At 39.7% G+C, this 13929-nt stretch overlaps 3 protein-coding genes across 3 annotated transcripts; all 3 read right to left on the bottom strand.

Moving 5' to 3' along the window:
• Nucleotides 1-276: 276 nt before the first annotated feature.
• On the bottom strand, nucleotides 277-2656 carry LOC146317188 (gamma-crystallin M2-like). The gene is made up of 3 exons (XM_084735071.1): nucleotides 2493-2656; nucleotides 719-961; nucleotides 277-609 (listed from the first exon to the last, which is right to left on the bottom strand). The coding sequence occupies exons 1-3, from the start codon at nucleotides 2523-2525 to the stop codon at nucleotides 328-330; spliced, it is 558 nt and encodes a 185-aa protein (XP_084591197.1). The 5' UTR covers nucleotides 2526-2656; the 3' UTR covers nucleotides 277-327.
• A 3267-nt stretch (nucleotides 2657-5923) lies between these two features.
• On the bottom strand, nucleotides 5924-10202 carry LOC146317187 (gamma-crystallin M2-like). The gene is made up of 3 exons (XM_084735072.1): nucleotides 10080-10202; nucleotides 9067-9309; nucleotides 5924-6300 (listed from the first exon to the last, which is right to left on the bottom strand). Exons 1-3 carry the CDS (start codon nucleotides 10110-10112, stop codon nucleotides 6028-6030), a joined length of 549 nt encoding a protein of 182 aa, XP_084591198.1. The 5' UTR covers nucleotides 10113-10202; the 3' UTR covers nucleotides 5924-6027.
• Nucleotides 10203-11206: 1004 nt separating this feature from the next.
• LOC146317186 (complement C1q-like protein 4) lies at nucleotides 11207-13634 on the bottom strand. Its single transcript, XM_084735029.1, has 3 exons — nucleotides 13544-13634; nucleotides 13321-13446; nucleotides 11207-11762 (listed from the first exon to the last, which is right to left on the bottom strand). The coding sequence occupies exons 1-3, from the start codon at nucleotides 13632-13634 to the stop codon at nucleotides 11491-11493; spliced, it is 489 nt and encodes a 162-aa protein (XP_084591155.1). The 3' UTR covers nucleotides 11207-11490.
• Nucleotides 13635-13929: the final 295 nt, after the last annotated feature.

Here is a 13929-nt window from a genome sequence, read left to right as displayed (position 1 = left end):
CACTGTCCTGATGACAGGTGATTCTGTAGCGTCCTCCTGTCCAGCCAATAGACACTGTGAGGCATTCATGCCGAAAAAAAACACTTTTTTTCTCTAATTTTAGTCCCAGAACAAATAGAATAAAACTTTTTACTTCCTGTAGATGTGAAAACTGTTGTGTTTATTCTGATCAGTGTTCATTTAATTGAAGTTGTTGTCACTTCATAACCAGGATGTTAATAATGCCGTCATGTTTATAGTTCAGTGTTTCTCCAACAGATCAGACAGTAAACTGTGTTCAGTCAGAAACAACTTTATTGGTCTGTTCTCAGTGTTTCCATGGCGACTCTAGTAGTAGTTGTCCATGATGCGTCTCATGCTCATGAACCTCATGTTGCCCATGAAGCCCATGTTGGTGAAGTTCCTGTACTCTCCAGGCCTCATGTACATCATCCTGCCTCTGTAGTGGGGCTGCTCGTACATCAGCCAGTGTCCGTCCATCACGTGACACGACATGCAGTTGGACATGCGGAAACGCTCCATGATGTTGTCGCAGTCGTCCATCAGCTCGTAACTCTGGCCGCCAAAGTTCTCCCTCTCATAGATCTTCATCCTGTACGAGCCGCGGTGCTGAAACACATCAACAATCAATCAATCAGTCATCAATAATCAGTCAAAAAAAACTGTGTGTGTGTGTGTGTGTGTGTGTGTGTGTGTGCGTGTGTGTGTGTGTGGTTACCATGGGGATCATGCGGCAGGACCTGATGCAGTCGCTCATTCCCATCATGCTCATGTAATCAGAGTACTCGCCCCTCCTCAGGAAGTACTGGTTGCCCATGAAGTTGGTGCGGTCGTAGACCATGAAGCAGCCTCTCTCCACCCTGCAGGAGTGACACCTGCTCAGGTAGGACGACATGTCGGCACAGTCGCTGCTGCACTCATAAGAACGACCCTGGAAGTTCCTGTCCTCGTAGAAGACGATCTGAGACAGGCACAGAGAGGACAGAGGACAGAGGACAGAGGACAGAGAGGACAGAGGACAGAGGACAGAGGACAGAGAGGACAGAGGACAGAGGACAGAAAGGACAGAGAGGACAGAGGACAGAAAGGACAGAGGACAGAGGACAGAAAGGACAGAGGGGACAGAGGGCAGCTTTAGATGTTTGATTTCTGTCTGATGACATCATCAAATTAAGGAGACAGCTGATTGGTTCAGATGTTGAATCGATAACATGACGTTTTATTCTGTCGATGGAATAATGAACTCATGTCCTACCAAAAAAAAAAAAAAACACTCCAAATGTATTTTCAAGGATTTATATATATGACATTTATGAAATGTTTTGTCTTGTCATTGTTTTAATTTGTTAACTTTGTGTCAGAAAACAGACAAGAATTCACAACTTCAAACTGATCAATCAGTCCAAACGTGAAAAGAGGTGATCCGAGTGCTCCGCCTCTTTTCACGTTTGGACCTATTTATCAACTAGTGATCAATCTGGCAATAACTTTTCCACTAATCAATGAGTTGTTTAGTCCATAAACTGTCAGAACATGTTAATCAAAGTTCCACCAATAGGAGGGCAACAGGAGACAGACACAGAGGGGACAGAGGACAGAGTCGGACCTGAGCCACTCAGTCTGGTTCTTCTGTTCCAGCTCAGGTCTTTACGCACCAACAGCGGTGCAAAACTGTCGCCTTCACTAAGCCCCGCCCTCCTCAGTCATTGTTGTGATCACTTCCCACTGTACCTGTGACCTTTACAGATTTAAGAAACCTCTTTGGTTCCATTAAACTGAAGCAGCTTCTCATTTCTAGCTGACGGCTAAAGTGACAGATCTGTCTTGCAGATTTCAGAGAAGCTAGCTAATGTAAGCTAATGCTAATGAATGCTAATGCTAACACTTAAAGTCCAGAGAGAAGTGTGCCTCCAGCTGACTCTTCTAAAACAAGAAACCTGTGAAAGTGTATTAAAAACCAGCTTTTTCTTTCATTTTAGTTTAAGTTGAGTTTCTTTATAATGATGTTACATGAGGAACAGTTACTGCCATTTCTACACTATTGATTAAATATTGATAATATGTCTCTAACTGGTTAAATTCCTAACAGTGATTAACTTATTAATGGTTAACCTGTGCTGCTGCACTGTTTTGTTTCTTTGTTTTATTTCCTTGTTTTCCTTGTGATCGGATCACCTGATTGGCTACAAAAATGCAGGTGAAAGGTTTGGATATTAATTCAAATTGTTCCAGGTACTCAGTTATGATTTTTAAAAAGTAACTATGTGGATTACATAGTGTAAATCTACTCTAACCAAAACAAACCTGCTTTACTGTAGTAATTTGAGTATTTGTAATTAGTTACCTCCCCCCTGACATTTATAAAACATGTAATCATGTTACAAGGCTCCATCTAATCCTGATGAGTTTGGGTTCCTTCTCCCTGAGAACAGACTGAGAACGTGTTTGGTTCTAAAACCAGATGTTGTGTTTGTTCTGAGTCGTGTTCTCACCCTGCCCATCATGTTCATGCTGCTGGACGTCATGTTGTCTCTCTGTGGTTGCTCAGCTGGTTGCTGGTTGCTGGTTGCTGCTGGTTGCTGTGTGAAGGTGTGTGTGTTACCTGTGCAGCAGCTGCTGCTCTTTATAGCACCTGAGCAGCTGAAGCCTTTTGTGCAAAGAGCCTGAGCCAGCAGCTGCCGTCATAAAGAGACGCTCGGTGTTCGGCAGTTCTCTTAGAAAACACACACAAAGAGCAGCTGAATGTACCTGTGTCTCCTTGACCAATCAGAGGCCTCCACACCACCACGCTTTCTGGAACAACAAAACACCTCTGTCACACACACACACACACACACACACACAGATACACACACACACGCACACACACACAGATACACACACACACACACGCACACACACAGACACACACACACACACACACACACACAGACAGACACACACACACACAGATACACACACACACACACACGCACACACACACACACATACACACACACACACACACACACACACAGACAGACACACACACACACACGCACACACACACACACACACACACACACACACACACACACACACAGAGACAGACACACACACACACAGTGTTAGAAACACACACAAAGAGACAGACAGCTGAATTCTTTGGTTGTGAACAGAATGAGACATTTTTCAGGACGCCATCTTGGACTTTCAGAAACTCTGATCAACATTCTGTTACATCTTTTTATGACATTTTTCTCACTATGTCTTTTTTTGTTTTGTTATGTTGTTTCTTGTTTTGTTATGTCAATATTTTGTCCTGTTACATCTTTTATTGTCTTGTTTTATCTTTTGTTCTTACAGCTTTTACGTTGTTCTTCTTCTTGCTTCATGTTTTTCTTCTTGTTACGTCTGTTGTTATATCTCGTTACACCTTCTGTGTTGATTTTCATCTTATGATGCTTTTTGTCTTGTTATGTCATTTTTGTTCCTGTTTTTTTATCTTGTCACCTCTCATACATCTTTTTCACCTTTTATGTCTTTTTCAGCGTGCAAAATAAAAATAATCAATAATTCCCCTCAAAGTGATTAAAACTAAAGTAATGAGCCTGTTTCACATACATGTCTAACTATCACATGCTGGATATTCATATACATATATACTGTATATATGTATATACCATGTGGATCTAATCAAACAGATCCTTCCATTGGATAATTTCTGCAGTGGTCAATATGTTTCAGCAGTAACAGGTTATTGAACTCTAAGTGATGTCACATCCTGTGGTCGAGGAAAAGATGTTCCTCTGTTTCAGAAGAGTCAAATTATTGTCCTGAAGAAAATAACTGAGGAGATTAACAAATAAAACTGGGTGAAAAACTGTCCAACAAATCATTATTATTATTATTATTATGTTGAAAAATATTGACCAAAGTCCAAGATGACGTCCTCAAATGTTATTCAGTTTCCTGTCAGAGAGGAAAGAAACCAGGAAATATTCACATTGAAGAAGCTGAAATCAGAGAATTTGAGATCTAATCAGTGATCATTCATTCATTCATTGATCTTTGTCTGAGCGGCTGATCTCTGATCTTTACATCACTTATACTTGACTTATTTTGAACATTTGTAATCTTTCATGAATAAACATTTAGATGTATTAAGACTTTTTTAGATTTCCTCTCTGAAGTAATCCACCTTTTTACTAAATGTAACTGTAATCAGATTACATGTTTTGTCTGTAACTGTAGTGGAATACAGTCATCTGAGCGACACACTGAGCGAACACTTTTGACCATTAATGCAGTTAGTACAGAAACTTCTGTCACAACACGAGGTCTTTGTGTGGAAATACTTGAAAATATTCAGTAATGAAGATGTAATGTGTGTACTGTGCTCTCAGGAGAAAACAGAGAGAGATTTCAGATGATTTCTGATTTCATACCCCCCCCCCCTTTCCTCCTGGGATCATAATTATCCTGTATCTCATTTTCACACATTGTTTTCTTCTCATGGTCAAACGCTGTATATGTTTAACCCCTACAAGTCGAGTGTTTCCACCTGGACAACAACAGACACCAAACCAGATGTCGAAAGAAGAATTCCTGTTTCTAAATGGACATTTTAAAGGAAAATGGCATGAATCTGCTGCATCAGTTTTCTTTTAAGGGCAAAAAATGAAGGAATGACAGAAAACTGATGAATATTAGTTTGTACCAGATAGTTCATAGCAACTTCATGTTAGAGAGACACATTATTCTGCACTCTTTCCTGAGAAATTAAACGTAAAAACTGAAGTATTTCAACATAAAAATGTTGTTGCAGTGTAGAGCTGCAAGGATAAATTGATTATGAATCACTTATTAAATTAATCACCTGTTGTTCTGACAATCAATTAACTGAAGTGTCAATCTAAAGGTCAGAGTGCAGCAGCCATGGTGAGATGGAGAATCACTTCTTTCTGTGTGTAGACATGAAGGAGCGTCATGAGACAGTTATGACTTTTGTCACCTCATTTGTGCAATTTGTGGATAATTCTAGATGTAATGATTTTGGATTGAATATGTAACAGAACTGGATCAAGTGGATAAACTGGACCTTTGGACTGTTTTTGTTGAAACATTATTGATCGATGGGTTACTTCAAGTCTTCAGTGGTGAGTTGCCTCAGTCTTGTAATTGTTTGTTTGTGGAGCTGATCGTTCCTGCTGTTGTGACTGTTTCCACGTTGGCATCAGTCGAAACAGGACAGTCTCATCTTTCTCACAGCATGTCACATGAGAACACATGTTTACATGGTGTCTTTTATTTATTTTTACATGGTGTCTTTTATTTATTTTTACATGGTGTCTTTTATTTATTTTTACATGGTGTCTTTTATTTATTTTTACATGGTGTCTTTTATTTATTTTTATATTGTGTATTTTGACCCCACCACCAGTTAACTCTCCACCAGCCCACCACTTCAGGGGTTAACAGAGTGTATAATGTGTGTCTAAAATCCACAGGGGCGTCTGCATGTAACTTCCTGTGCTTCATCATTTAGCTGAAGTTGAGTCGATTTTCCAGTAATGATCTTCACCCCTTGTTATTGAAACAGGACCGTCTGTGTCAGAATATTATTGATCGGCGGGTTACTACAAGTTTTCAGAGCTGAGTTGCCTCAGTCTTGTAATTGTTGGCTGGTTTGTGGAGCTGCTGTTGAGAGTTCTTCTTCTTGAAGTGATAAGTATTGATCAAAACAAGTGTCTCAGCTTTCCAAAGATGTCACAGTGTTCATATTTATGTAACAGTTGTAACGCTTTATATTACAGCCCAAAATATACTGTGTAATCGATTACTCTCTAAATAAATGTAAGAAAATAACAACTAAAAGGGTTTTAGATTACAGCCTGCATTCCCTGTAATTACATGTAAAAAAAAGAGAGAGAGCCAACAGTGGTTTAGTTTACACTGAAACATAACTTTATTGCTCCTGTTCAGTTGACAGAGTTCAGTAAAGTTTATTCAAACAGAACTTTATTGGTCCTGTGCTGCTGACGTATTTCAGTAGTAGTTGTCCATGATGCGTCTCATGCTCATGAACCTCATGAAGCCCATGTTGGTGAAGTTCCTGTACTCTCCAGGCCTCATGTACATCATCCTGCCTCTGTAGTGGGGCTGCTCGTACATCAGCCAGTGTCCGTCCATCACGTGACACGACATGCAGTTGGACATGCGGAAACGCTCCATGATGTTGTCGCAGTCGTCCATCAGCTCGTAACTCTGGCCGCCAAAGTTCTCCCTCTCATAGATCTTCATCCTGTACGAGCCGCGGTGCTGAAACACATCAACAATCAATCAATCAGTCATCAAAGTACATAACTTAATTTAAAAAATAAAAGGGCGACTCCATCTGTGTCTTTTTCTCAGTCTCTGATTCTCTGTCTCTAAAACACTTTATAAAATCCGTCAGTCCTGATGGTCAGTGTTCTTCAAACTAAATAAAGTTGTTGTTGTTTTTACAGTTTCACATATTGAACAGCTGCAGCTCAGTGAAGAACTGACTCTTCAAAAAGAGGAAGTGACAAAACAAATCAAATTTGTTGTTGGTTCAACTTAATATCTGAAGCTTATTCAACACATTTTTTTTACAGTACAACTGAACTAATATCAAGTTGTTGTTGTCGTTTTTACCAGAAAAGACACTTTGTTTAAACTGTTTGTTTAAACAGTGTAAAGCCAAATCTACTTTTTCAGACTGAAACATAACCGATAAACTACAGAATGATAAAAAAAATAACAGAGCTGCCCTTTAAGAAATGTCTGATTTATATTTAATTTGAACTATCTGACAAATCCGTTAATCATCAGAGTTTATAAAGAATTCCTAAAAGATAAAAGCTAAACTCCTAAAACGTCTTAATTTCTTCATGATTTAGAAAAGATCTTTGACTTTCTTCTCATTTCTCCATTAATCTTTAATATCTTCAGGAAGCTTCTCACACACTGTATGGAGTTTTAAGGGTTAAAAAGAACAAAGGGCATGGAATCCTGAATTTTTTCTATCATTAATGAAAAATTAACATCCTTTATTTAATGTTATCCCTTTAAGCCACCTTAAACAGTGCTGATAATCCACCTTAACACATTAGAACCCAGTAATGTGTTCATTGATTCACCACAAACTTCTGTTTTGTCAATTTTAAGTTCTTTTTTTTTTCCAAAACTTCAGTTTGAGAGTCAAATTTTACAATATTTTTACAATATTATAATATTTTCAATATTACTTTTGATTTACTGATTTTAAAGTTGTGTAGTAATGAAGAACATGACTTTTTGATCTGTGTGTGTGTGTGTGTGTGTGTGTGTGTGTGTGTGTGTGTGTGTGTGTGTGTGTGTGTGTGTGTGTTGCAGAGCTTCACCAGCTGCAGCTCATCCTTAATCAAGCCCTGCCCTCAGTCCGTCTGTTTCCAGCCTTCCTCTTTACCAGCTTTGTTCGTTTACCCAGTTTTTGTTCTGCCTTCAGTTCTGTCTGCCTTGGTTTCGGTCCTGGTTTCCAGACTTCCTGCCTTGGATCCTACACCTCCTCACCCACTCTCTGGATCTTCTTGCCACCTTCACTCAGCCCAGCCTTCGGCTCCAGCTTCATCAAACCCTCCTGCTCACTAAAGCCTCAGCCCAGATCAAATATCCCTTTAACCTTAAACTGCCCTGAAGTCCCCTGAAGTCGCCTGCCTCTCTGTGTCCTGACTTGGGTTCACCCACTCAGCCTTAACACTCAGAAGCAAAGAGCATTAATGCCTCAGAGCTCAACTGCTTTTTTATCATTTTTATCAACGACCTCCTCTCCATTTGTTCTGAATGTTGTGTTCAGGTCCGTGCAGATGATACAGTAATATCCACATCTAAAAATAATATACAGATTAAATCAGCTTTGCAGTCTGATTTTGATAAACTACAAACTTTATTACATTAATACTTGTAATCATAAGAGCCGTATGCATACTGTTCACTTTGGAAAGGTAAGAGGCTCAGAATAATGAATCCATTGTATTTAAATATATTTCTGTCACCATTCCAGAGTCAAAGCGAGTCGATCTGATTTTCAAAGCAACATCATCATTATAACCAACATCAAACAGCCAACTGTGCAACTGAATCTCCTGGACAACAACTGAAACTGAAACCTGATTAAAAATAAATAAATACACGAAAATACAACATTTCTGATGCATTTATAAAGATATTCTAGGCGCTCACCATGTTCATGTTGGCTGTTACTGGTTTCACTTCAAAAAACCTTTTATTTCCATAAAGCTACATGACACGCAACATAAACCTCCCAACATCACTGGAATATTAATAAACATAATGAATATTGATGAATATTGAAGAGGTGGAGGCTGCACAGGCAGATAAATGGAAAAAAGAAAAATCTAAATGGCAGAAAAAGGCTGCCGTTCTCTGCACTCAGATTGAACTGATGTAGTACCTCAGTTTGGCCACTAGATGAAGACAGAGATCATGTGATCCTATGAAAGGCCGAGGAGGGTCAAAGGTCAATATTTTTCAACATTTTCTGACATTTTATGGACCAAACAACTAAATGATTAATGGAAAAAAAATACTGACATCTTATCAATAATGAAAATAGGACGCGTGTCTGTGAGCTCCACATTTTTCATGTTTTCATCACAGCTTCCATCTTCAGAGAATAAACCTGCTGTCACGTTCTCCCAAAACAACCAGCGTGACTTTAACGTGACGTAATGAACCATCTGGCAGCCATGATGGACGTCTACAGCGTGAAACAAAGGCTGTGATGGAAGATCGTGTTTGTGTGGCTGCAGCATCAAAAGGTTGGATAGATACGGTTTAAAGGACGGTGTGTGAGACAGGATGGATTAATCAATTGATCAGGGAATGATGGACAGATTCATCAATACTGAGATTAATGGTTAGTTGCAGCCCTAGTTATCATGTTAAAGATCTGTCCTGTGATTGGTCAGCTGTTTTCAGCAGTGTGATTGGCAGCGATCAGCTGTGTGTGTGTGTGTGTGTGTGTGTGTGTGTGTGTGTGTGTGTGTGTGTGTGTGTGGTTACCATGGGGATCATGCGGCAGGACCTGATGCAGTCGCTCATTCCCATCATGCTCATGTAATCAGAGTACTCGCCCCTCCTCAGGAAGTACTGGTTGCCCATGAAGTTGGTGCGGTCGTAGACCATGAAGCAGCCTCTCTCCACCCTGCAGGAGTGACACCTGCTCAGGTAGGACGACATGTCGGCACAGTCGCTGCTGCACTCATAAGAACGACCCTGGAAGTTCCTGTCCTCGTAGAAGACGATCTGAGACAGGCACAGAGAGGACAGAGGACAGAGGACAGAAAGGACAGAGAGGACAGAGAGGACAGAGGACAGAAAGGACAGAGGGGACAGAGGACAGAGGACAGAAAGGACAGAGGACAGAGGACAGAGGACAGAAAGGACAGAGAGGACAGAGGGGACAGAGGACAGAAAGGACAGAGGGGACAGAGGACAGAGGACAGAAAGGACAGAGGGGACAGAGGACAGAGGACAGAGGACAGAAAGGACAGAGGGGACAGAGGACAGAAAGGACAGAAAGGACAGAGGGGACAGAGGACAGCTTTAGATGTTTGATTTCTGTCTGATGACATCATCAAATTAAGGAGACAGCTGATTGGTTCGGATGTTAAATCAACAGATCCACAGGGTGAAGTTGAAAGTGTGCTGTCGATATCAGAGCTGTCGTGATGTCAGATTATGAAGGACAAAAGAATTCTGGGTAACGGTGTTTTCACAATTAGAAGATAGAAATAAAAAATTAGAAATATTGATAAAAATAATATTATAATAATGTTATCAGTCACATTCATCTATAAGAATCTATAAACATCTATAACTGTGTTTATTGGGTATTTTGTCAAATGAAATCAATCAATGAATCAATATTATTGACGCAGTCTGATCAGATGTGTATCAATAACATGGATTCAATATTTCAGTCAGGGAGATTACAGAGTCATGTGACCTGTCAGCTGACCTCACAGGTGAGTGTGTGATGACATTTGGAAGGAACGATGCATGCTGGGACTTACCCTGCTCATCATGTTCATGTCGGTGGCGGCCATGTTGGATCTGTTGGATCTGACAGACGGAGGCGAAGTGACTGTCACACCTGTGTGAGCTCGCAGCTTTTATACACACACACACACACACACGCACACACACACACACACACACTGCTTTGTACTCACGAGTGCCGAGTCAGCAAGTCAGGGTCAAAACACACACACACACACACACACACACACACAAAGCCTCTTTGAAAGGGTTAACAATAACTCTGTGTGTGTGTGTGTGTGTGTGTGTGTGTGTGTGAGGCTGTCAGCTGCTGCTGTCAATAGTAATTGAGACCTCAGGTTTTTTTATGCCTGATCATTTTTGTAAAAATCCGACAGACTTGATGGAAATCAGCATCAAATATCAAATTAGTGGGTGATTAATATATAAATATATATTAATTACAATTAATGTGATAATCACTTCACCAGTTTAAGTAACTTTTAAGAAAAAGAAAGAAAAATTCTGTGATTTCAGTTTGTTAAATGTGAATATTTTCTGGTTTCTTTCCTCTCTGACAGGAAACTCAATATCTTTGACTTGTGGACCAAACGAGACATTTGAGGACGTCATCTTGGACTTTTTTGGACATTTTATGGATCATGAAACGATCGACAGACTGATTGATGATGGAAACTGACACAATCTTCAGATTGTAAGTTGATCTTTATTGTGGGCAGGTAAGAGCAGCAGTATGAGACGGACATGGCTGAGGACAGTTCTTACAGCTCTTTGAGAGGACACACAGTAACTGCAGTCAACAACAGGATGGACATGATTTCACCCAGTCAAGTGTAATGACAACATGTCAAACACAGATCCTGTAGTTGTTCTCATGTTCTCTCCTCTCAGAACACAGGAGGAGATCTGCACCTCCTCCAGGCTCAACTCCTTTATAATGAGTTCACTTAGTTTCCCAACAGCTGAAGCATCGTTACATCACAAAGAAAAGCATGATGACAAAAGGACTTTCCCTCACACCTGAGATCAATGATCATATATTTAACAGGTCGGTTCGACTTTATCTGGTCAATCTGATGATTAGATCTGATTCAAGTTTAACGTCACTGAGCGAGTCTGCAGGTCCAGAGCCAATGAAATATTCAATCTGTCTAAGGTTGTTGTATTTCCCACAGAACAAATCAGACAGTGACAGTTTCATGATGATTGTTCTGCACATTTTGAGCCAAACTGTCTAACAGTAAATGTGACATGTATAAAAGTGACCAGTGGACCTGAGGGTGGTGTGAGAGGACAGCTCAGTGTCCAGACTCAGTCCACTGATGTTTTAATGATACACGTTTTCTTTTGGCATTTAAATTTGAATTTGCATCATTGATCTCAGGGTTTTGGAATCATCCTGCTGGAATCATTGAATTCTCAGTTTTAGTTGATCAGAAATCCACTGAAGCTGGTGGTGTTGTTGGCTCCCCAAACAGTGGAGCCTGCAGGCAGGCGAACAGACACCGTGTCATTTATTTGCAGGTCCAGGACTGCTGCGTTTCCTCCGGTATCAGTCGTCCCCGGGGCTGACTTGTCTGATGATAAGGCAATAATGTCATTGTTCTTCATCAGCATCAGCTCTGATTTCTCTCGGCTTCCGGAATGAAAGAAGAAGGTGAAATAATAAACACCTGCGACAGGAGCAGTGAAGACACCTGGAGAAACAAAAGAGTCTGTCAAATTTAAAGAAGTAAAACTACAAACACACAGAGGGCAGAGTATCAGCGGACGAACTGAGGATCTGTGGCTTCAATCTGATTTAATGATGTGATTTTAATTCAGTTACATCAGAAAATAAACAGCTGTTTGTTTTTGTTTCTGATTGTGTTTCTGTGTTGAAGTTTTTAAGGTGTTTCTACACACTTTGTGTATCAGAGAGGATCTACAGCAGGTCACAGCTTCATCAGGTGGTTTACAGAGTTACAAGGTTCAGTAAACGCATCATGAGAACAATACAGCATGTACTGATATTAGAAAATGTACTTTTTAATTTGTATTTTTGAATACTTAAGTATTTTTAAAAACATCTACTTTTGAATACTTACGTATTTTTAAAAGCAAGTACTCTAGTACTTAAACTCCGAAGTAGTAAAGTCTCGTACCCTCTTAAAGTGCTCGAGTAAAACAACAAGGATCTGAAAGGTGAGACTTAAAATAGAGTAAAACTGAAAGAAAGTTAGAAAAGTTATTAAAAAAGTTAGAGACAGATCTCCAGTCAGACACAGAGTTTGATGACACACGGATTAATGATGATCAAATCCTAAACTGATTATTACTGAAAGCTAAAATGAATAAAACCCTTCATTTTGATGCCCCAACGACTCAGACTGAGGCCCGACAGCGAGATCTAAAAGAAAATTCAACTGTCTTGTTGCTCCATGTGTCCATCGTGGACAAACCTCTGAGACGCCTGTGAGCTCAGCTTCTCTTTTGTTTTGCTCCTTTTTTTTTTTTTTTTTTTAGAAAAACGGTGAAACTTCAGTGGACGACAAAAAGAGGCGAGAAAAGTAAAATCATTCAGGAAGGACATAATTTAAATATTTGTTGTTTTGCAGTTAAACTTAGAGAAAAATACATCTCTATATTTATATTTTATTTTTTTATTAGTAGGACAGCTGAAGACGGGAATCGAACACTCAGCTGCTGCAGAGGATCACAGCCTCAGAACATTCAAACACTCCACCAGCTGAACTACCAGGCCACCGTAGAAATCATTAAGTGCACAAACAGACTCAACCATGTGTCAAGACTTCTGGTTCCTTCTGAATACAGATATTTTCTGACAGAAACAGATACAGACTGAAGCTTTACTGCCCTAAAACACAGAACAGAGTCGACTCTCTGTTAACATCATGTAGAAAATCAAATAAAATTCTACCTGCATTACAATTAAAAAGAATAAATCAAAGGAGAATAAGAAAAGCACTGATGTTTATTAATATGGTTGGAAGAACTGCACAGACTTTATCCATTAATAGAAACTCTGCATATATTTTAATGATAATTGGAATTAATTTGATTGAATTTAATTTCAGTTAATTTCATATAATTTTAAGAAAACATTTATGCAGAATGATTAGTTATAAAAGGAACAATTTTCCATTTATTTATTTCAACAAATTATAATCGTGATTTTTAAACTTTAAAAACTAAAGAAAGTGAAACCTGCAGGGAACAAACAGACCAGCATGTTGAAATGTGTGCAGTTTTTACCTGAACATGGACTGTAGCCACCACTGATGTTTGTAATGAGTTTGTTGAAAACCAGAGGTCTGTCTGCGTTAAAGGGTCCATAGTTTCCACCGTGTTCTGCCAGCGCACAGAACGCCACCTTCTTGTCTGTAAAACAAATATTGTCATCATGTTAGTTGGTCAAAGTGTTTCTGTTGTGATCAACAGCTGATCAACAGCTGATCACTGCTGTTTCTTTATGCACCTTGACGACGGTTTGCTGAAGGACGTCTGAGATTCTGAGTATCTGAAAGAACTTTGTTCTCATGGATCCACATCGTGACCTCAGGCTCCATGTTCTCACGTCGTCATGTTCTCATGAACATCATATCTCAAGAGTTCACTTGAACTTAAAGATGAACTAGAAAATGATGAGGTGATGAAACTTTATATCCCAGAGGTCAAAGGTCAACATCACTGTGACATCATAATGTTCAGCACTCTATCCGTCCTCTGTCCTCCCGTCCTCTGTCCTCCTCCTGTAAAAACTGTCTCTAAGACTGAAATTATTCACTGGACTCACGTCAATAAAGTGATTAAAATAGACTCAACGGTCGCTGCAGGAAGTTGTGATGCTGCGATCACAATTCA

This window comes from Lutjanus erythropterus, chromosome 13 (genome assembly GCF_056507025.1).
Source record: "Lutjanus erythropterus isolate fLutEry1 chromosome 13, fLutEry1.hap2, whole genome shotgun sequence".
NCBI classification, from domain to species: domain Eukaryota; kingdom Metazoa; phylum Chordata; class Actinopteri; order Lutjaniformes; family Lutjanidae; genus Lutjanus; species Lutjanus erythropterus.
Note: the sequence above shows the minus strand (reverse complement) of the source record. Positions and strands in the feature narration are given on the sequence as shown.

Bases quoted from the DNA above. Each gene is read 5' to 3' on its own strand.
- LOC146317188 (XM_084735071.1), bottom strand. From the start codon at position 2,525: ATGACGTCCAGCAGCATGAACATGATGGGCAGG. The intron at 962-2,492 runs GTGAGAACACGA...TGCCTGTCTCAG, and splicing joins GCATGAACATGATGGGCAGG to ATCGTCTTCTACGAGGACAG. The intron at 610-718 runs GTAACCACACAC...GATGTGTTTCAG, and splicing joins CCTGCCGCATGATCCCCATG to CACCGCGGCTCGTACAGGAT.
- LOC146317187 (XM_084735072.1), bottom strand. From the start codon at position 10,112: ATGGCCGCCACCGACATGAACATGATGAGCAGG. The intron at 9,310-10,079 runs GTAAGTCCCAGC...TGCCTGTCTCAG, and splicing joins ACATGAACATGATGAGCAGG to ATCGTCTTCTACGAGGACAG. The intron at 6,301-9,066 runs GTAACCACACAC...GATGTGTTTCAG, and splicing joins CCTGCCGCATGATCCCCATG to CACCGCGGCTCGTACAGGAT.
- LOC146317186 (XM_084735029.1), bottom strand. From the start codon at position 13,634: ATGGAGCCTGAGGTCACGATGTGGATCCATGAGAACAAAGTTCTTTCA. The intron at 13,447-13,543 runs GTGCATAAAGAA...TTTGTTTTACAG, and splicing joins TTCAGCAAACCGTCGTCAAG to ACAAGAAGGTGGCGTTCTGT. The intron at 11,763-13,320 runs GTAAAAACTGCA...TTGTTTCTCCAG, and splicing joins TGGCTACAGTCCATGTTCAG to GTGTCTTCACTGCTCCTGTC.